At 51.0% G+C, this 22,500-nt stretch overlaps 1 protein-coding gene across 1 annotated transcript in view; it reads left to right on the plus strand.

The window, feature by feature from the left end:
* The window catches only part of LOC118224308 (dachshund homolog 2-like), a 97,042-nt gene that overhangs the window by 39,997 nt on the left and 34,545 nt on the right, over window positions 1-22,500 (plus strand). Inside the window, exon 2 of the mRNA XM_035411723.1 lies at window positions 16,669-16,784. Coding sequence (XP_035267614.1) covers window positions 16,669-16,784 — 116 coding nt within the window. The remainder of the gene's footprint in view (window positions 1-16,668; window positions 16,785-22,500) is intronic.

Raw genomic sequence — 22,500 nt, forward strand, 5'->3', positions numbered from 1 at the left:
TTGTGTGTGTGAATGTGTGTGTGTGTAAGTGTGTGAGTGTGTGAGCGTGTGCGAGTGTGTGTGTGTGTGTAAGTGTGTGAGCGTGTGTGTATGTGTGTGTGTGTGTGCGTACGTACATGTGCGTGTGCGTGCTTTTGAAATGAATAAAAGGGACGTGTTCTGCTCACACATTTGCCTTTTTTGTCTTAACGAAATTCGAGGGAGTGGGCCGTCGCCCCCTGAAGCCGCACTTCCTGTCACGTCTTCGCCCCCGTCTCGTCTCGTCGACTAATTTGGCATTTAGAAAGTTCTTTAGGTTTTTTAACTTCTCGTGTTTTCAGGAACCGATCTGACCGCGGGCCTGAGAATACAGCTCCTGACTGATCTGATTAACCGAGAGAGAGAGAGAAAGAGGGAGAGAGAGGGAGAGAGGGAGAGGGAGAGGGAGGAAGAGAGAGAGAGAGAGGGAGAGAGTGAGAGAGAGAGAGAGAGAGAGAGAGAGAGAGAGGGAGAGAGAGAAAGGCCTTTTAAGTGATGCGTGCAAAAAAGATCAAGCTAATGATAGATGTGTCATCTCGCTAATTGCTATGAAATTAAATTTTGCTGTAATTACTTCTGCCTTATTTTGTATTCAGCAATAATTTCATGCCTTTGCGCCCCCCCCCCCCCCCCCCACCCACCCCCCCAAACTCTGTGTGTCTGCGGGAAGTCCTCGTCTGGCTCTGGTCAGAACAGAACACGCCTCCGTGTTCGCGGGCGGCTTTGCCGTGCTGAGACAGACACGTTTCCCCCCCCCCCCCCGTCCTCTTCCGTTCATCGCGTTCCCAGCATCCTTTGCTCTTGTTGGCGGAGGGAGAGTTCCAGCGCTGTGGCAGGCCTTCTTGCGATCCATCGATCCATCGCGCGGGATCGGCATCGCGGCGTGCCGTTAAAAACACGCCCCGCGACTTCGCTGTGTGAGACCCGGGCGAAACATCTGCTCGCGGACAGACAGATGTGCGCGGGATGAGGATGGAGGGAAAGAGGGAGAGGGGGAGGCCCAGGGAAAGACGGAAGAGAGAGAGAGAGAGAGTAGGGGAACTCGGTGAAAGAGTGTAGTTCAAGCAGGACGCGTGGAGCTGGACCGCGGCCTGGGGTGAATGATTAATTGTGCGGAACAGTGTCAGACGAGGCAAACAGGAAGTGACATAACTTGGGTCAACTGACTGTGCGAAAGAGTGAACCGTGGAGTGAGTTAGCGTTGGGGACAAAGAGCGGGAACTATGGGTCATCCTAAGCTGCTCGGGAAGGTCCGACTCACCTCACTGGCCACTCTCTCTCTCTCTCTCTCTCTCTCTCTCTCTCTCTCTCTGTCTCCCCCTCTTCCTCTCTTTCACTCTCTTTCGCTCTCTCTTTCTCTGTGACTAACGAGGGACCGCAGTGAAAAACACCGCGCAGCATCTCCAACTCGGGCCGGTCGGCTGTCTGGAACCCAACAGGAATTTTCATGTTTATTTTTATTTTCTTTTTTTTTCTGAGTGTGTGTTTTTTTTTTGCTTTGAGCCTGGGTCTTTGTCCTCTGTCGCTCCCCCCCCATCTCCGACCCCACCCCCCCCGCACAATATTCCACATTCTTTCACAGAAAAGCGAGGTGGCTCATTTCCTGACACCCTGCTTTTGTTTTTGAATCCTCAAAGGCGAGGGGAACACGTGCATATTTATGAGCCGGACGGAGGAAGAGGAGCGGGGCGGCGGGCGTATGGTCCGCATTACGCCCGGACGGCCAAGCGCTTGCACGTGATTGGCCCGATCGATACGGAGAGGACGGGGGCCTTTTGTTCCCCCCCCCCCCCCCCCAACCCCCACCCCCCCCCGCCCCCCCCGGCTCGGTGAATTAAGTTTCAAAACGGCATTGAGAAGCAAAAAGGCGAGACCTTCTAACATTACGCCATATGTCCCCTTTAGCGTTCGGGAAAACAAAACACAAACGAAACAAAAAACAAAACAAAACAAAACAAAAACAAAACGAAACCCGGCTGTAGGTGTGAAATGTGACCTTTTCTGACCCGCGCCCCTGCCAGCTCCGCGCATCTCCCTGCCAGCTCCGCGCATCTCCCTGCCACCTCCGCGCATCTCCCTGCCACCTCCGCGCACCTCCCTGCCAGCTCCGCGCTTCTCCCTGCCAGCTCCGCGCTTCTCCCTGCCAGCTCCGCGCTTCTCCCTGCCACCTCCGCACTTCTCCCTGCCAGCTCCGCACTTCTCCCTGCCAGCTCCGCGCACCTCCCTGCCAGCTCCGCGCTTCTCCCTGCCAGCTCCGCGCTTCTCAATATTTAATGGGAGCCCCGTTAAAATATTCAGGACGTGTTCGGCGCGGGTTTCTGAGAAACACACCTGTTGCCGGCGGAGACGGCGGGTTGGGGGCGGCTGCCGCAGAGGATTGTGGGTAGTTTATTCAGGCTTGGACGGCCTTGGCGTTCCGCGGGGTGGCGTTGCGCGGGTAGCCTTGCCCCGCCAGGTCCCGCCTCAGGCACCGGGCCTGGATGGGCGCACGTCTCTTCTGGTCTCTCGCCCGGGTTCCCGCACCCGACGCGGGTTTGCCCGAGCCGCCCGCTCGCTGGCTGGCCTGACCGTGTGACCGCGGGTCGCCAGCGGTGGCGATTCGCGTGCGCGTGTGTGTTGGGGGGGGAGGGGGCTGGGGGGGCTGGGGTGGCGGCGGCCGAGGTGACCCAGCTGGTTTAACCTTGGCGCTAGCGTGTTCGGAGGCTGACAGGAAGTGGCTGTGCGTGGCGGGGGCAGCTGGCTGTGTGCACCTGCATGCACTCGCTGTCTGTCAGGGCCGGGCCCCCGGGGCCTCTAGGGGCCCGACACTGCAGCTGTTCCCGACACGCCTGTGCCTTCTACTCGCCGTGTGTGTGTGTGTGTGTGAGAGTGTGAGTACGTGTGTGTGTGTGTGAGAGAGTGTGTGTGTCAGTGCATGTGTGTGTGAGAGTGAGAGAGAGAGAGAGGGGGTGTGTGAGAGTGCACACGTGTATGTGTGTGGGCATGTTTGTGTGTGTGTGTGTGTGTGTGTGTTAGTGTGAGTGTGCGAGCATATGTGTGTGTGTGTGTGTGTGTGTGAGTTTGTGAGTGTGTGGGTATGCGTGTGTGAGTGCGCATGTGTGTGTGTGTGTGTGAGAGAGTGTGTGTGTCAGTGCGTGTGTGTGTGTGTGTGTGTGTGTGTGTGTGTGTGTGTGAGTGTGTGTGAGTGTGTGTGTGTGTGTGTAAGTGTGTGTGTGTGTACTTTGTGGCGCAGCAGTGAGCAGAGGGCCCGTGTTCCTGCAGCTCGGGTCCTCAGTCTGCATGTGGGCTTCCAGCCCCCTCCCTGCTCTGTGACCCGCTCTCTCAGCTCCCAGGATGAATGGGGCCTTTTGTGTGACACAGTGCCTTCGGCCGCCCGAGCCGCTTCTCTCTCTCTCTCTCTCTCTCTCTCTCTCTCTCTCTCTCTGTCTCTCTCCCTCTCTCTCTCTCTCTCTCTCCCTCTCTCCCCCTCTCTCTGCCTCTCTCTCTCTCTCTCCCTCTCTCTCTCTCTCTCTCTCTCCGCGTCCGTATGTGTGTCATCCCTCTGTCCTCGCTGTGCATGTAATTACAGTGCTCTGTTTACCTTCCATGGAGCGGGCCACTCCTCCTGCTGATTATTCTCTGCCCCTGTACGTGTGTGTGAGTGTGTGTGTGTGTGCGTGCGTGTGAGTGTGTGCGCGTGTGTGCTCATGTGTGTGTGTACAGATGTCTTCATGCTGTTCTGTGACACCGCACTTGCTTGCTCTCTCTCAGTAGCTCTCTTTCACTCTCCCTTTTCTCTTTCTTGCACTTTCTCTCTCCCCCTTTATCTCTCACTCCTTTCCTTCCTTCTCCTTTTCCTTCTCCACTGTTCGCTTGCTCCCCTCTCACTCTCCCCCTTTCTCTTTCCCCCTCTCGCCTCTTTCCTTCTTTCCTACACTTCTCTCTTCTCATGCTCTGTAGCAATTTCTGTCTTCCCCTTCTCTGTCCCTTTCTTTAGCTCTTTCTCTCTAATGTTCAGTCTTTTAATTTAGCTGCTTTATTGGCGTGACATAATGTACAATACGCATTGCTAAACTTGTGTAGTTGCTTAAGCAATTATGCTGTCCTGACGGTTATAATACAATAACAAGAACAACAAACAACAGCGTGATTAACAATAACAATTAACAATGCAAATACTTTGAAGCAGCTGGAAGTAATGAAAATAATAACAGTAAAAGTCTGTTCCAAAGGGTTGGGACTCAATTCTGTTCCTCTCCATGGAGGATTTGGGCTTGTTGTTTCAGGAGGGTTTGGGAATATTGTGTGCTATTTTTTGGGGTTTATATTTTCTTTTGGAAATGAAAAGTCTCTTTCAGTTTCTCACGGTTAATGAGGATGTTTCTCTGTCTGTCTGTCCTGTGTTTTTCTTTTCTTTTTTCTGTCTGTTTCTGTTCTCCTATTCCAGCTTTCACTCTCTCTGTCTTGCTCTCTCAAATTCAGATGCAAAATGCTTCACTGACATGACTTATTTTGAAATACATATTGCCAAAGTGTTATAATCCATCAGGATAATAACAACGATAAAATTAATAACAACAATTCTAAAGATTAAAATATAACAGATATGAAATGTATACTAGTAATAGTAGTAATAACAATAGTAATACTACAACTAATAATAATACTGTAAATTAATAAATAATGCAAATATATGTTGTATAATTAAAACGGATGTATATTAATTTGGGAGGAGTTATGTCTGTGGCAACTACATATTTATACAGAAACTTATCTCTCCAAGGAGGATTTGTAATAGCTGGGTCACCAGTAGGGTGGAGAAGTTTGGGTGGGTTGTTTTGAAATTTTGCAATAAGTTGTTCTCTAATTTCTTCATATTTATCGCATTGGGTGGGAAAGTGCAGCTCTGTTTCTCTTTGTTTCTGGTTATAGTGGGAGCTTTCTCTGTCTCTGTGTGTCTCTCTCTCTTTCTCTCTCTTTCCTTCTCTCTCTCTCTCTCTCAAATGTCTCTACCTCTGAGTGTACAGTGACTTATTGTCAGACCCAGTCTTGTCATGTAGTGGTGGAGGAGGAGGAGGAGGAGGAGAAGGAAAAATACAATACCCTCACCCCCCCCCCCTCCCCCCCAGACCCCCACACCCCACCCCCCAGGGCTGTAGTGCACTGAGCTCATCTGTGTTTGGGGAGCATTTGAAAAAGAAAAAGAAAGAAAGAAAAAAAAGAAAGATCCAATCAATATCAGGGTGCTCCCTCAGGACCAGCCTATGACATCATCCCAGTCGTGTCACATGACTCCCCGTCCATCTGCGGGCAGGCACCTGCGATGGAGCAGTGAATATGTGAAGTGGGAAAGAGACACAAAGAGGCATACATCACGCCTTCTCTATCTGATGTGTGTGTGTGTGTGTGTGTGTGTGTTTGCCTTCATTACAGCCGAGTCTGGTTTCATAGAGCCAGCAGGCAGCCGGGTGATGTGATTGGCTGTTGGGCAGGTCCAGGTGATTTGCATGGGTTTGAATGTGACGATTAAACCACATGCTTTTCTTTTCTGTAATGGCTGTAGTTTGACTGGGGATGAAGGAGTGAGATGTGAAGTGCTGTGTGTCAGAGCTCTGCCTGTCTGCCTGAGTTGTTCTTGAGCCTGGTTCCTTCTGAGGTTTCTTCCCATCTGCCACAGGGAGTTTTCCTTGCCACTGTTGCTTTAGGCTTGCTCCTGTGGGGGTTTAGGTCAGGGTTGTCTGTGAAGCGTATTGTAACTGTTTGTGAAATAAATTTTGATTGATTGATTCTGCTCAGTTTAGAATATACGTTTAATAGGACCTAACGAGAGGGGGGGGGGTTGTTTGGGTTTGTGTGCGTGTGTAAGCAGACAGTAATGTGAGTGTGTGTGTGCATGTGTGAGTGTGTGAGTGTGTGTGTGCGTGTGTAAGTGTGTGTGTGTGCATGTGTGTGTGTGTGTGTAAGTGTGTGTGCGTGTGTGAGCAGAAAGTAATGTGAGCATGTGTATGTAAGTGTGTGTGTGCGTGCGTGTGTGTAAGTGTGTGTGTGCATGTGTGAGTGTGTGCGTGTGTAAGTGTGCGTGTGCGTGCGTGAGTGTGTGTGTGCATGTGTGTGTGTGTGCGTGTGTGTGTGTGTGTGTAAGTGTGTGTGTGTGCATGTGTGAGTGTGTGCGTGTGTAAGTGTGCGTGTGCAGAGGTGGCCCATCTGTCCGCTCAGAGTAGGTGGTGTGGGATCAGAGCCAGTGCTGCGTCTGATGCCGACCCACCAGCAGACAATAGACAAGCACCTGACACTCTGAAGTGCACTGAGCCTTTAACCCCTAGGTGCTAATATTAGCCGCGTTTCCACCGCAGGAACTATACCCCGGAACTAGGAACCTTTTGAGGAACTCAGTGCGTTTCCACCGCAGGAACTAGGGTCTAAATTTAGTTCTGGGGGCTTTGTTTTACCCCCCAAAACGTTCCTGCTCGGGGGGTAGTACTTTCCGAAAGTACAGGAACCTTTTGGGTGGAGCTTGCAGCGCTGAACATTTCTGATTGGTCGAGTACTCGTAGCATTTGTGTTGTATTTATTTTCCGCCATTACCCGCCATGTTTGAAAATATGCAGCGGCAAACCAATTTATTTTCATAATAACTTCAAATCAAACTTGTATGTTATGCGGCGCAGTAGCCTACTTTTGGTTATAGCCTGTCAACGTCTTGGAATTATAACGTGTGCTCTTCTGTTCTTTTCTTGCTTTAGTATTCGTTTTATAAAATGCTAAGCATTCGTGCTGGGACAGCATATTACGTAGGCTACCAAAACATTCAAACGGATTAATTCGGTTGCTGAATATTTTCTTCCGGATTTTCTTTGTTAGCCCGTTGTAATTGACTCAGAACGTTTGATACAGTTATGTGAGGTATGCGGTAGTTCTGCATAATTAACATTGGTGATACAGTACAAGCAAACTGGAAATCACCTTCCGCACTTTTTATCCGGGTAAAATAACAGGTTAATTCTAGTAATCTTCCCTTTAGCTTTTTCAGACTGCCGTAATTTTACTCAATTTTACTGCCATTTTTCAATTCCACGAAAAGACCAGGAAGACTATGGACTCATTTATGGTGCATGGTTCGCATCTGGAGGGCACACTTCGCTGCTCGGCTAGCAGTAACTTCGAAGGAAAGCAAACGGTGGCTGTACCACTACTAATTTACATTTTCACGCAAGTCCGAGTTTTCGTTCTATTCTTGTCATTTTGCGATTAGCCTATATGGAATTGACGACGAGAAAGTAATAAAACAGCAAATTGTTTACAACGTGTGCATGTTTTCTGCTGTTAATGAATGTGTTTGAGAGGATATATGAAAATCAATAAATACAAAAGTAACCATATATAGTCATTGTTGGTAACCCGTTGTATATAAGTGGAATAAACCCCTTCGGGCTGTCCCGGTTATTAGAAAATAATGTAAGCTACTTCGGTGGTAGTATGGCGTTACAGAAGAAATCATATGACAGATGGACCGACGACAACGTCAGTGGGCTAATTTGCCTAATCTTCGCGGTACTTTAGACCCCGGTGGAAACGCAGACAACCATTGGCTGAAGGAACCTTTTAGTTCCTGGTAAAGTAGTTCCTGGGACTGAAAGTTCCGGGTAATTTTGGTGGAAACGCGGCTATTGTCTCGGTTATTGTTGAGAGAGAGAGAGAGAGGGAGAGAGAGAGCAAGAGGGGGACAGAGAGGGAGAGAGAGAGAGAGAGAGCGAGGGAGAGAGGGACAGAGAGAGATATATGCTTTATTATTGAGAGGACAGAATATGTTTTATTTCTTCTTATTTTCTCTCCTGATTTAACTAATATTATTATCAATGTTTTAAGCAGCTTGATTTAACATAATTTCACACAAATTAGGCCAGAAATTGTGAAGTTGTACTTTTAGACCTTCCTCTGTACGTACTAAGCAAAAGCACTCTCCAACTTCTGAAGTATTTTTAAGAACCAAGGTCATCTACCAGTGATTAATTTTGGGATGGAGAGCCCGCCTGTGGTTAGGGGAAAGGGATGGCGAACGCTGTCATATTCTCGTAGTAGCAGCGCTCACACACACACACACACTCATGCACACACGCGCACACGCACACACACTCACACTCACACGCACACACACTCACACTCACACACACGCACACACACACGTACTCACACACTCACACACGCACACACACTCACACTCACACACGCGCACACGCACACACACTCACACTCACACACACGCACACACACACGCACACTCACACACACACACACTCACACACTCACACACACACACACACACACACACACACACTCACACTCACACACTCACACACACACACACACACACACACTCACACACACACACACACACACACACTGAGAGAGGGCATGCCTGTTGCCTGGTGCCCCAGCCTGGTGATCCTGCTTTCTAATCAGCCGTCCCAAACCGGTGGGAGAGCTTCGGAGCATTTCTAACGAGCGCTTCCCCAAGACCCCCCCCCCCACCCCCCACCCCAGGGGGACGCTGTGTCAAAGTGGCCTGAGAACTGAGCCAATCACGGGGAAATTGATCAGGTGTAGGTCACTATGGTAACCTGAAGAAAGGAAGGGAAGGGGGAGGGGGAGAGGATGGGGGAGGGGGAGAGGTGGGTAGCGGTTGTGATGGCCGGGGCGTTTGTTTGTTGTCTGTTGGAGATTCGGGAGCTTATCTGTGACATGTGTGCGCAGTTTGCCGGTCTGTGAGAGCCTGTGTGTGGGGCTAAGTCTCACACGCTAACGGAAAATACTGCATCTATGAAACATGGTTTTAGTCCTGGGGGGTGGGGGGGGGGGCTCGGTCCCTGTCACCGGCTTGTGCCTTGTGCTTCTCTGGGGTTGGGGGTCAGTGCAAACAGCTGGCAATGCTGCGTGTGCTAGCTAGCATCCCCTGAGAATGTTTGTGTGTGTTTGCATGTGCGCAAATTAGCATGGATGTCACAAAAACGTGTCTGGTGATGCAGAGAGGGGTTTGCAGGAGGCGGGGGGGGGGGACCATTGTGTCAGGAGGGTCTCCCCCCCCCCCACACACCCCCACTTGGTGGCAGGACCCTTGTGTCTCCCAAACTGGGCTCCAGATGTTTTTTTTACAAGGCCTGGTTTCAGGAGGATAAATGACTTGGATGAAAGGAGTCAGAATCAATATACAGATGATGCAGAGGGACTGGGGGGAGGGGGTGATGGGGGGGGGGGGGTAAGAGACAGTCACTTTGACCCCCCTCCACACCCCACCAGCCCCGCTTCGCTCCTAATCCCCTGCCCAACCCTGACCGTGACCCTGCCCCCCCCCCCCACACCCCCCCGTGAGGTGTAAAATAACCTCTGGAGTTATGAGCTGTCTCTCCTGATGACACGGCATAGCATCAGTGGCTCGGCTAGCTTTATGGAAGGGGACAGCTGTGGGGTTTTTACTGGGCTGGGGTCGGGGGGGGGGGGGTGGATATGATGGTCCCAGTGTTGGGATGTATTTGAGTGGGGTGGTGGGGAGGGGAGGGTGTGTGTAATGGTCCCAGTGTTGGGATGGAGGGGGTGGGGGGGTGAGGGGGCGGGGCCTCCCGGCTGTGTGTCGGTCCCACAGCCCTCCAGAGGTCAGGCGCAGCTGCAGAAGTGACAGACACAAGGCAGGTGCTGTCATGTTCATCACATCACCGCTGTGCTCTCGTCAAAAGACACACACCACAGCTTTTATCTTTCCCTACGCAGAGCGTGAGATGTCACATTTTCAGTGCACTCTCGGTCAAGAAGTGACACCTCTCAAAGTGACCGTAAAAGTGGATACGCAGCAAGATCCTCAGTGTTAAATCTACTCTGGTACAGATGATCCCTTGTCAATTCTCACTTAAACTCAGTGACAGCTCAGTTAGCACTGAAACACTTTAATGTGTAAAACAGGAGGAAAGTAAAGATAATATTTACTATATTTTTGAGTTTGGGACCAGCGCAAACGCACCCTAGGCCTACATTTACCTGTTCCCCAAGATATTTCTCATGTTTAAAGAGATTGGGGAGCGGCATATTATTTCAATAAAAGGATGTCCTGCCCCCAGTGCTGACGGACAGTAATCCTCTTGGAGGTGCTGGGGGGGGGGAGGGCATTAGACTCGTCCTGTCCCCCACCCCCCCCCCCCCCCCGCCCCCATGAACGCGCAGCCAGACAGCTTGATAATGTCAGCAAATTTAATCCCACAGCTGCACACGCTTCTCGCCGAGCCGCGCCATTGTCTGAGGCCCCAACCTGCAATTTTCCATGTCAGATAGAATCTCCCCTCCCCCCCCCACCCCATCCTCCAGAGAGGGCGATCTGGGGGGTGGGGAGAGGAGAGGAGAGGAGAGGAGAGGAGAGGGAGAGAGGGGTGGGGGGGGGGGTTCCGCTGTTCCGCTGTCAGACCCACACACGCTCCCGGTTCCTAATCGACAAAATTAGGGGATTCGGATCTGATGTGAGAGTCAGACCTTTGAAAAAAAATGACTGCGGCTACTGCTGAGCTGTGCGGCGGTTTAAGGGAAGTGCAGTGCAGTACAATGCCGTTAAATGCCGTTATATTTCATGAGTACTGCACATGAAGGAGGGAAACAGCGTTATAACTGCAGTAATACCTGCAATTAATTAAATACAAGCGTGTCCAAAACATTGCATAATACTGCAGTGATACTGCAATAGTTACAATTATATCGACTATAGTTGAACCGCGGTTATTTTTTTTGTGAGGGGAAGGATGGGAGGAGCGAAGGAAAGAGGGAGTAATGGAGGGAGGTGGGGCAGTTTTGGGAGCCTTGCGGGGTCTCGGTTATTCCCGCCTCTGTCCGGACCACGGCCTTGGAGACCCCCCTGCTCCCCCCCCCCCCCCCCCCCCAGTTTGTGATCTTTGTTGGGGGGCCCGTCACCGCCCTTCACCTTTAGCTCCGCCCCCCCTCTGCTCTAACGTTCCGCCCGGTGTTGCGTCACCGTGGTAACCCTCCCCAGAGGCCTGAGGGATGGGGGCGAAGGGGCAGAGAGACAATGAAGGAAATGAGAGATGAGGGAGGGCAAATGGAGGGAGGGAGGGAGGGAGGGATGGAGGGTTGGAGGGGTGGAGGGACGGACGGGGAGATGGGCGGCGGTAGAAATAAAGGGAGAAAGAACAGAGGGAGGGAGAGATAGAGAGGGGGAGAGAGAGCGGGGAAAGCCCGTTTGTGTACAGTGGCAGAGATGGAAGGATGAAAGGGGAGGGAGGTGCTGAGCAGGGCTTTCAGTGGGAGATGAAAGGAGCGGTGTGTGTGTGTGTGTGTGTGTGTGTGTGTGTGTGTGTGGCGGGAGAGAGGGAGAGAGAGAGAGAGAGAGGCTGCACAGGTCTGCACACGTCTGCGGGGCGGTACAGGGTCAAACAGAGTTTAGAGAAAGACTGCTGGAGGGGGAGCCCCATACCACACACAGAGGGGTTACACACACACGCACACACACACTCACACACACACACACACACACACACACACGCACACACATACTCACACTCACGCACACACACACACACACACACAGAGGGGTTACACACACACACACACATACTCACACACACACACTCACACACATACTCACACACACACACACACACACTCTATACACACACACACACACATACTCACACACTCACACACACACACACAGACACGCACACACACACATATACACACACACACTCACATACAGACACGCACACACACTCACGCACACACACTCGAAAGATTAAAAGAGGCGCAATCTGAAAAGTGCAACTCTTATTAATAGAAAAAAAGCGATGTGGACAGAAAGAAAGATAAACAGATAGAAAGAGCGGCAGACTGGTGAAAGAGGTGGCGGTGTGGGGGGGCTTCGTTCAACGCCATCGGTGAGTCTGAGGTGCTGGTACAGGGCCTGGGGGGGGTCACTGACGGTCACTGACATCACGGGGAGAGCCCGTTCCCCTTCTCCTCTTCCGAAACGCAGGCCACACCCCCTCCGCCCGGGGTCCCGCCGACAGACGGACCGTCTTTAATACGTCCGTTCCGTCATCCCTCCATCTTATAAACGCATCCACCCCCCCCCCACCCCCCCACCCTTCCCCCTTTTCCTTTCAGTAAACCCGAACGGGGGGTTCTCTCAGAACGCTAGCGCTCTCGCGCGGCGGGCGTTTCGCGCATCCCGCGTCACGCTTCGTCTGTCACGGCGCCCCGTGCGCCGGCCGCGGAGGTCGAGGCCAGGCGAGGGCCCGGGCGAGTTCCTGTCACCGTGGACACGCTCGCCATGGGCCCCCAGCTGCCCCCTGGGAAATCGTTTACGGTGGACGGACCGCGCATTCCGTAACAAACGCGCGCTAAGAAGGTTCTCAAGGGTCGCGCTCCAAAGAAACGATACACCGTGCTTCTGAAAGCAACACCTTTCCCAGAATGCACCGGTTACGCGTACTCATTTTGAAAACCGTTCCCCGTTGTCCGTCTGTGCCTGGAACGGGCAGGTAGACACCGCCGGTGTACCGTATGTCTCTAGTTTAGGTTCTGGGCTCTAATTATTTAGGGAGGAGGAGAGAGGTGTGTTCAGATGCTATCGTTGGTTTCGGGGGTAAAAAAAAAAGAAAGAAAAAAAATGAAGGCACCCTCGCGTCCATTAGACGGATAAGCGTTAAAAATGCATGGGCTCATGAATAATTAATCAGGCACGCAGGAGCAGGTCCGCGGGCATTCCGCCGGACGGTGAGGGCTCTTTGAAGTCTTCCTCCAACGCGTGCGAGGTGGTCTTCCTCCCCCCCGCGTCTGCGGTGGCCGGTCTGAGCGCGCTCACAGCTGGGCCCCCGGTTCGCGGGCCTTGATCGCGGCGCGTTCTCCTCTGGTCTGTGCTGCGGGGGCTCGAGTGGATTTTACCCCCCCCCCTCCCCCCCCCCATGCCCCCAACCACTCCCCCCCCCCCCACCCAACCCCGCGCATAATGGCACACGCTCTTATTTGAGCGTATGCTACTGTATAAATTTAGGGGGCTGCCTCTCACCTGTGCAACGCCCCCGCCCCCCCTTCCCCCCCGCTGCCGCCAACGTGGTAGCGGATGAAGAGAGGAGGCTAAGCCCTCTCCACTGTGCCGGGGTGGGGGGGATGGAGGGGGGGTGGGGGGGATTGGGGGGGGGGGGGGGCAGTCACACTGAGAAAATGAACATATGGCCAAGGGCTCACCCTGAGTGTCAGAACACTGCAAGCCTCCCTCTCTCTCTCTCTCTCTCTGTCTCTGTCACACACTTTCTCTGTCTCTGTTTCTCTCTCTGCTTCTCTTTTGCTTCTCATCCCTTCTTCCTTTTCTCTATCTTTTGCTCTTCTTATTTTTTCCCCTTCCTGTCCCGTAGTTTCCCTTTCTCCTGCTCAAAATTATCTTTTATTTCCCACCTTCTCTTTCTTTCTCCCACCTTTTACTCCCTGTTTCCCACCCCCCCCTCTCTCTCTCTCTCTCTCTCTCCATCTTCTTCTCTCTCTCGGCACACGGACAGCCGGCACTCCCTGGGAGCTGCCAGGTTTCCGGAGAGGAGTAAGTGATGAATTGTTTGCCGTATGCAGATGTGAGCGTATGAATGCATTAATCTCCTGATTGTGCTGTCTTAATTCACGAGCTCTCCTTCTACGGACGCGGGAATAGATTTTAATTAAAATATCTCCAAAGATCTCTCTTTGGTGTTTTGTTTTTTCGTTTTGATGTTCTTGTGTTTTTTTGTATTTTGGCTGTTAAATTTCCATCCTGACAAATGAACAACAACAGCCCCCCCCCCCCCCACCACCACTGCCACTGCCACTGTTTGGGTCACATGGTAACAAGCCCCTGCCTGCCACCTGCCCCCTCCTTATGCAAGCTGTGAAGCATGATGGGGGATTCTGCTGTCCTTTGAGAGCTAATTCAGAATCATCTACCCCAGCCGTGCCTCAGTGCTGCACACGAGTACTGTGCGTACCGACCCAGAGTCACGTCCGGGTGACCAGCACGCTGCCAGATCATCAGCTGGGTGGGCGGAGCTTTCCCTGAACAGAGGAACACCAGCCGGCCAATGAGCCGCTGCTTCAAGAGGGAACAGCAGGTTTTTTTTGTTTTTTTTTACTTTTTCTTTTTGTCCCACCCCCCACCCCCCACCCGCTTTGGCGTAAATATTTTATGAGAAGTGTTGTCTGAGAACGTTGACATTGCGTTTTGGGAAAGTTGCAGAACACGCGGAGAAGGTTAGCGTTTCGGGGCGGGGGGGGGGGCTTGGGGGCTTGGGGGGTGGTTGGTGGCCGTTGGCCGAGGCTGGGGAGGTGGGGGGGCGTGGGGGGGTGGGGGGGAGAGAGTGATTAGCCGGGGTGCGCGCACTGACAGGTGCCGAGTGGAACGCGCGGTAAAGTGTGAATGACTTTGCACCGCCATCTGTTCCCGCTGCTTATGAAAGGGGGGGGGGGAGGGGGGGGGGGAGGATGGGAAGGAAGAGAGCCCCCCCCCCCCCCCCACCCTCTCCTCAGTGTTGCCATGGTGAAGCTAGCATATAGGGGTGTGGTGATCACGCAAAGGAATCATTCATGATCGCTGCTGTGGCAGTTATTTGGGGGGGGGGGGGGGGGGGGGGGGGGGCACGAATACCTGCATCAGCAGGTGGGAACTTTGAAGAGAAGAAACTCCCCAGGCTGCTCTCTGAAATATTTAGTGCTGTACGGTTCTTATCCCTTATCATCTAACCATAATTATATTGTCTGCTGTATTATGTTTTGATATTATGTAAATGTCTTGATAGAAATGGAAACAGAGGTAGTCTTGATAGGTGGACGAAAAAAATTCAGTTGTTTAAAAATGGATGAGATGTACTGTACGTCTTGTGACAGGTATATGTAATCTACATGCCTCTGCAAATATTTGCTGCAGAGATCTACTTAAAGAGCTGGTACATAGATTGATGTATACTGTATACACAGAGAGATAGTCTGACAACCTGTGTGAAGTCTTTGTTTGCTTTGATTCTAAAAAGCTTTTTTGATAGTTCATTTTCAGATGGTATTAAGCTCCAAGTCAGCTTGTCAGTGTAAAAGTCTCAATTTGTGCACTGTAAGTCTAAAACCTGTGCCTCTAATTATTTTGAGTCTTAACCTGTAACTCCATACGACTTAACCTATAGGTCTGTTATCTCTTAACCCATAGCTTTATGTCTTTAAGTTTTACCTTGTAGCTTAGTAAGTCGAACTCATGAAGTGACATTTCATAACTTTTTATTTGTGATTCTCTCCTTCTTAATTCCGGTTAATTCTTGGGCTGGGGGGTCGGGGTATAACCAGAATTGCTTTGAGGTGCAGTCCTGCACGACTTGCGCCAAAATGGCTGCCATTTTACGGCAGTCTGTAGCATTTCCCGCCCTGCCAGGTGCTTTAACTGTCAGGTAATCGGAATGATCGCCCGGTAATCTTCTCCCTGAATGGGATGGGGGGGGGGGAAGCTGAGTGTGAAAAGAACCTTCGCTTTGTAGTGCTAGAGCAACCTGTGCACTGTTGAGAGAGACTAAGCTGTTGTACCAAATCTGTGAATTTACAAATTACTTTTTTCCTTTTTTATTTTTTTCCTTTGAAATCCTCAAATGCTGCTCTGCGTTATTGAAAATGTAACCATATAATTTGTTCTTGACAGATGTTTTAATTTATCACAGACATTGGATTTTTTTTTCTGAAGTGCCTGATATCATAGTTCTTATAAGCACTGGAAGAAAGGATAAGTGTCCATTACCATGCTCAGTCTGGTTTGAAGCAGTGCAGTGAGTCTGTCCATTTGGGGCCTGTTCACATCTGTGCTGTACTGTATGTGTGATGCGCGATAATTTTGACTGGTCTTGTTTACCCTCTTTCCCCTGGGTGTGTGAAGTGTGAATGAACAGGTGTGTGTGTGTGTGTGTGTGTGTGTTTGTGTGAGTGTGTGTTCCTACAGAAGTACTGCAGTGAAGGTGTTACTGAGTACACCCACACACACACACACACACTGACACACACATTGACACACCGACACACACACACACACACATATTGACACACCGACACACACACACACACACATTGACACACCGACACACACACACACACATTGACACACCGACACACACACACTCACACGCACATACACACACACACATACACACACACACACACACACACACACAAACACACACTCAAACAGAATAGTACTCATTACTTTCATTTCTGACTTAAATGCTCAGAGCAGCCGCAGTCATCCGCGCTGCAGCGCAGGTGGTGGGAGCGTTTAAACCAGTTCGCATCAGAAACGAAGTGATTTTCCTCAACTGATTGTTTTTGTGTCATAAACGTTCATCGCAACAGCGCTTTGCTGGCGTGTAGTTAAGGGCAGAAACATTTATCATGATAATACGCCGTCGGATTAATTGTAATATTATGCGCGTAATTGGCATTCATGGGTTGCGGTGGAAAGCTGATCGATTGTGATTGTGCTTACGGTGCTGTTGCCATGACAGTTGCATCGAAGGGAGGCCCTGAAGTGCACTCGATCTGCGGCCATCGTTTGACGTTCTGACTCCCTCCCCCTCCCCCTCCCCCTCCCCCCTCCCCCCTCCCTCCTCCATCCCCCCCCCCCCCCTCCTCCAGCTCCAGGCCCGGCCGTCCGCCTAAGCGCTCCCTTGGGGTCGCCATGCAGGACAGCTCCAGGCTTCTGCCCCACGGCATCCACGGCCTGCTCTCCCCGGGCCTCCTCTCCCACACAGGTAAGCTCTCTCTCTGACCCTCATCTTTATCATCACCTTCATCCTCACCCTCACCTTCATCCTGACCCTCATCTTCATCATCCTCATTCTTCATCATCATCATCATCATCATCATCACCCTCACCCTCATCCTTATCCTGACCCTCATCTTCATCCTCACCCTCACCCTCATCTTCATCCTAACCATCACCCTCATCCTCACCCTCATCCTCAGCCTCATCTACATTCTCATCTTCATCCTCAGGCACCACGCTGGTGCATCAGCTCGATCGCCCCGCTGAAAAGTACAAGGTCCCAGTGACAAGCCCATACCCCGACCTAAACTGCCAGCTTCTGTTTCTCTACGCGTCGAAATTTAAAAGAATCCTTTTAATATCACGGCCAGATGATTTATCGCCCACTGTATCCGTTTTTATAAGCAAAAATGCGGTTTGCGGCTAACCGTTCCGAAACGAACTTTCTGAAGTATGCGCGTGCGGTGGCGGGTCTGGCTGCTACATGGCCGTTATCTCCAGGTGCTGCTCGGAAGCTGGACCTCTCCAGAACAGGAGTCATCAGACATCTCTCTTTCCAGACCCTCCTGCTTTTCTGTCTTTCTCTCCCTCTCTCCTCCTCCCTCTTTCCCTCATTCCCTCTCTCCCTCCCTCCTACTCTCCCTCCCTCCTTCTCTCCCTCTCTCTCTTCTTCCTTCTCTCCCATCCTCCCTCCCTCCTTCTCTCCCATCCTCCCTCCCTCTCTCTCCCCTCCTCCCTCCCTCCTTCTCTCCCTCTCTCCGTCCATCCCTCCCTCTCTCCCCTCCTCCCACTGCTCATATTGATCTGTCTGACCGCCCTTCATCTGCCACTTCTGCACCTTCTACAGAGGTTACTGTATCGGATTTCTGTCGCTTGCTCTCTACCTCTCACCAACACACACACACACACGCACACATACACACTCACACACTCACCTACACACAAACACACTCACATAGAGGCACACAATGACGTGCATGCTCTCACATACCACACACACACACACACACACACACACACTCACCTACACACACACGCACACACACATACATGCACACACACATACACACACACACGCGCGCACTCACATGCACACACACACTCACACAATCACACACACACACACACATACATACACACATATATGCACACACACACACACACTTTTATCCACAGGACTCCGGGTTCAAAACCGTTTTGTCCCCCTAGTGGTCGATGACGGTATAAAACCCTCATTTTCTGTCTTAAAGGCTCAGACTCGTCTTCCCGTTTGTGTGGTGCTGTGAGGAGGTCATGCAGTGCTCCAGTCGCGATCTCACACCATCCCACTCACACCGGCCGAACAAACACCCGCTCTCCTCCCCGCGCTTTCTTTCCCACGTGGAGTAAGAGGGGAAATAACCATTAGCGAGAATTAATTAAGAAAACTGCTGGAACTGTGTAAAACTCAACTGAACTATGCTGATGCTGTCTCGTCAGGATCACCTGACATTCTCTCAAACGGTGGCATGATTGTCATACAAATGAACATGGCGGACAACCAGAAAAAGGAAACTGCTTTTAGCTTACAGTAAACGGATGCGTGTGTGTTATTCTTCATATATTACCTACCAATTATCCCGGAGCGTCATTTTACAGTCTAAATAGAGCTTTACACATAATCCATACTGTGAGTGGTGCATTAGCGTTTAGCGCTAATGTTTCCCAGTGGTGTTTGTGAAGTGTAGGGAAATATAGGGAAATATCTGGCCTGGATCAAAACATCAGGCAGTGCCGGGTGCCTATTTAAAGTTTCATCTTTCTGTTTGGCCCGGTAACCTGATACGCCTTTCTTTTTCATTTTCTCTCCCCCCCCCCCCCCCCCCCCCCCTTCTCCTTTTCTTCTCCCCGTAGAGTATTGGACATTCGAGTCAGCTGTATTATATTAAGCCTTTTTTTTTCCAGTACGGAACAAGCCAAATTAAATCTTATTCCAGGACTGGAAGCTTATTTCAGCCACTGTATGGCAGAGGCTCAACTCTATTTAAATGACGCGCGTGTCTGTTTGCTCCGACAGTCCGACTTAGCAACAAATCCATTTTCATTTCTGTGGAACGGTATATTTCTGGAACTACTGTAATTTAAATTTTTATCTAGTCACTGGAACACAAACCTGAATGGCCACTGGTCAACCACTGTGACTACTACACTGGTTGCTTTATCGCCCCCCTGTGGAGAGCTTTGGTAACTGCAGGATCCCCTCGGGTTGCCGACAGCTCCTTAAACTTTACCGATCGGCAGTTAAGCCCATCATTGTAGTGGTGCAGTAGACTTCTGTGAGCCTTCTCGCGTTCATGAAGTGTGTGTGTGTGTGTGTGTGTGTGTGTGTGTGTGTCATAAGGCTTATGCAGCTGAGCCTTATACGGAAGGAATGTGCAAAACATTCAACCAGAACATTGAGAAATACTGGAAAAACTCAAGGAAATATTGAAAAGTCCCAGGGAAATACTGAAATGAGGATTATTGGGAAGAACACTACAGTGGAATGTAATTATGAGGATTGGGAGGGATTTCATCATGAAGCGTGACTTTCATCATCATCGTCTAAAAATGTTGTCTTCGTGTGGAAAACGGTTCACCTTGTTTCCGGTGTCCATTTTGTCTTCGTGGCAGATCGGCGTTCGTTCATTCGAGGGGTTGGCTGGCCACCCTGTCCTCGCTCGCAGGCGCGCGTCGTTTTCTGTACGTGTTTTAGTCGCAAGGGAGAGAGGTACGGGCGCGTCACTCCTCCGAATCCTCGTCCTCGGCGTTCCCTGGCGAGTCCGAGCCAGGACGCCGCCCAGGGAGGCCGTGTTAAAAAGGAAAGGGACTCGCCGTCGGCTTCGGTTCCTGTCCCGCGTTTCCCCGACTGCTGCTGACGGAAACATCGCACGGTGCGATTCTCCCGGGGAGCGGAGGGGAGGGGCGTGGGGTGGAGGCGGGGGTGGAGGCGGGGGGGGCATAAACTGACGGAATTAGACTTGAGCTTTGACTGCCTGGTCAGTGTGTGGAACGCGATTCCCTCCTGTCCCCCGTCCTGTCCCCCCTCGTCTTCTTCCTCCTGTGTGTGGAAGTCGTCGTCTGGAGGAGCCGTTCTATCTAGGTCACAGCGCGTGTTGCGCTGGAGGGAACTGAGAGCTGGGATCCGCGGTGCGCGGGACTAGCTTCTCGCTAACGGGGGGGCGTGGGGGTTCAGACTCCCGTGGGGACCTGGGACCGGACCCCCCCTCGGGCTGGGGCGGGAGACCGGTCTGAGAGGGGTGCTGGCGGTGAGCGGAGGGCGCCGCTCGTGTGGGGGCGACGGGTTTGAATCCCGGGCGCTGTGCGTCCACTTCCTCAGCCGAGGCTCTTTCCTGGCGGTGTCAGCAGCTTCTGTTGGGAAAAAAAAAACAGAAAAGAAATTTGGGCGTAAAGTGGGTTACGGTCACCCTGGGCCCAGCCAGACGCCCCCCCCCCCCCCCACCTGCCCCCTGCCCCCTGCCCCCCCGCCCCCACGTGTGCCCGCGCACTGTCCCTCCTGCTACCGGAGGTTCGGCTTGTCCTTGTCAGCTATGGCGGCACGGCCTCCCTGACGATGCAAGAGCAGAGCGTGGGGTTTGAAACCTACCCGGAGGTTTCATTGGCTGGGGGGGAGGTCATGTGACCTTTCCCTGTCAGCAGTGGTGATGCAGAGGGGCGGATGCATTAGAATGATGGGGGTAATGAGAGGTGGTGCGGGTGGTGCCAACCCGAACGCGCCACTTACTGAAGCTGTAGCTGCTGCCAACAAAACCCCTCTCGTGTTTTCTCTCTCATTGTCTTTCTCTCTCTCTCTCTCTCTCTCTCTCTCTCGTATTCTGCCTTCTGGCCAGTTTTCTTTCCTCCTTTCCCTCCCTCTTCTCTTTCTCTTCTTCTTTCTGTTCCCTGCTCTGCCCGGCCCTCTTCCCTGTCTGTTTCACTCTGTCATTCTCAGTGTGTTCTTCTTCTTCTTCTTTTTCTTCTTCTTCTTCTCTTTCTCCCCGTTGACTCTTCCTGGTGACTTTGATGAATGACACGTCCCATTGGGATGAGTGTTCCATCTGCTCAGTCCCCCCCCCCCCACTCCACCGCCCCCCCGCTCCCCCCCACTCCACACATTCTCATCCTGACAAATCATTTTAACGGCTGTGTCTGTCTTGCTTCTTCATATGCCTTCTCCTCAAGTTCTGCCATCGTTATTATTATTATTATTATTACTATTATTATTATTATTATTGTTATTAGTTCTACTATTGCTACTGAGGCTGTTTCATAGATTGGCTTGGCAGCGCAACTTACATAGCATACAATTTATGTATTATTCATTTGAAGTGTTTTGCATATCATCGATACATACAGCTGGATATTTACAGAGCAGGTTCTGTTTAAGTACCTTGCTTGAGGCTGCAATGGCCCATCTGGGAATCAAACCCTCTTCTGCAGCTTCTGTACAACACTGCAACACTGGAGTCGCTTAATACAATCTCCCCATTTTCCCTAAACCAAAGAGATGGAACTGACTATTTAAAAATAGAAGTACATTTACTGATGGCCAACCAAACCTTTTCTCATGGTTTTTTTTTTTTCTCTCTGAAAATCTTCAGAATAACTTAAAATTGATGTCAAGCCTCAGTTAAGCACAGTATGCACAGAACAATATGCTACTTTTCAAAAGCACGGTTAGCGTTTGAACACCCCTCTGGGGGCTCCGGGCCGAGGCTCAGCACGTTCTATTCACTATCGCGAACCTCGCGTAGTTTTTGGGGCGTGTCCGCGCAACGGCACGTAGCAACGGTCTAACCCCCGTGCCTCTCACCCGCGCTTCCGCACGCATCGTTCGGCCGGAAGGGGTTAAGTCCCGGCGGGTTTAAAAAAAAAAACAAAAAAAACATTGCGGAATAAATAAAAACACAGAGGTCTGTCTGGTGACATATGGGATCGCGGGAGTCAGCCTGCATGCTAATGAGCCCGAAGCTTTGAAAGAGAGCTGCGCGGTGAGGAAGACTCTGCCGGGAATGTGGATGACGGCCAGGGAGGGGGGCGTGTCCAAGCTGCGACAGAAGCACGACAGAAGCGTTGTGTGCGCTCACCCGCCTCCTGTCAGTTTGCTTCTTCTTCCTGCAACGCACTTCACGCGCTGCATATCGGCTGTTATTACCGTACAGTAGATAAGAGGTCGATAAGAGGGATGCTGGGTGGCTGTGAAAATTTGGTTCAGGCTTTAGTGCAACTTTTTTTTTTTTTTTTGGAATGTCCACTGGCCCCTTAACTAATAAATATACAAATATTCATGTTTCTTTCAGATCTTTGTAGATGTGAATGGTGAAAACTACTAATGACACTAATAAATTAATTGATTATTAAATATTAACTTTCAACGGATTGGACTAGACATCACTTATAAGCGGAGTGTTAATTTTGCCTTCCCTTTGATCAGTGAGAGTTTGTTGATTTTTTTGCCTGACGTTCCTCTTTCAGTACTCAGCGAAGAGTCAATATGAATTTGTTAATTAAATGGAGGATTAGTGTTTGGTTAGATGAACAATTCATGCTCGGCTCATTGTCCTACCAGAGGGCAAACCTTGTCTGTAATATTTTTAATTCATAATGGGTTTTTTAATGTAGATGGCCGTAGGTTAATTGTACACACACTGCCTGGACATTAAAGAGTATTTGGTGTAATGGAA

This window comes from Anguilla anguilla, chromosome 3 (genome assembly GCF_013347855.1).
Source record: "Anguilla anguilla isolate fAngAng1 chromosome 3, fAngAng1.pri, whole genome shotgun sequence".
NCBI classification, from domain to species: domain Eukaryota; kingdom Metazoa; phylum Chordata; class Actinopteri; order Anguilliformes; family Anguillidae; genus Anguilla; species Anguilla anguilla.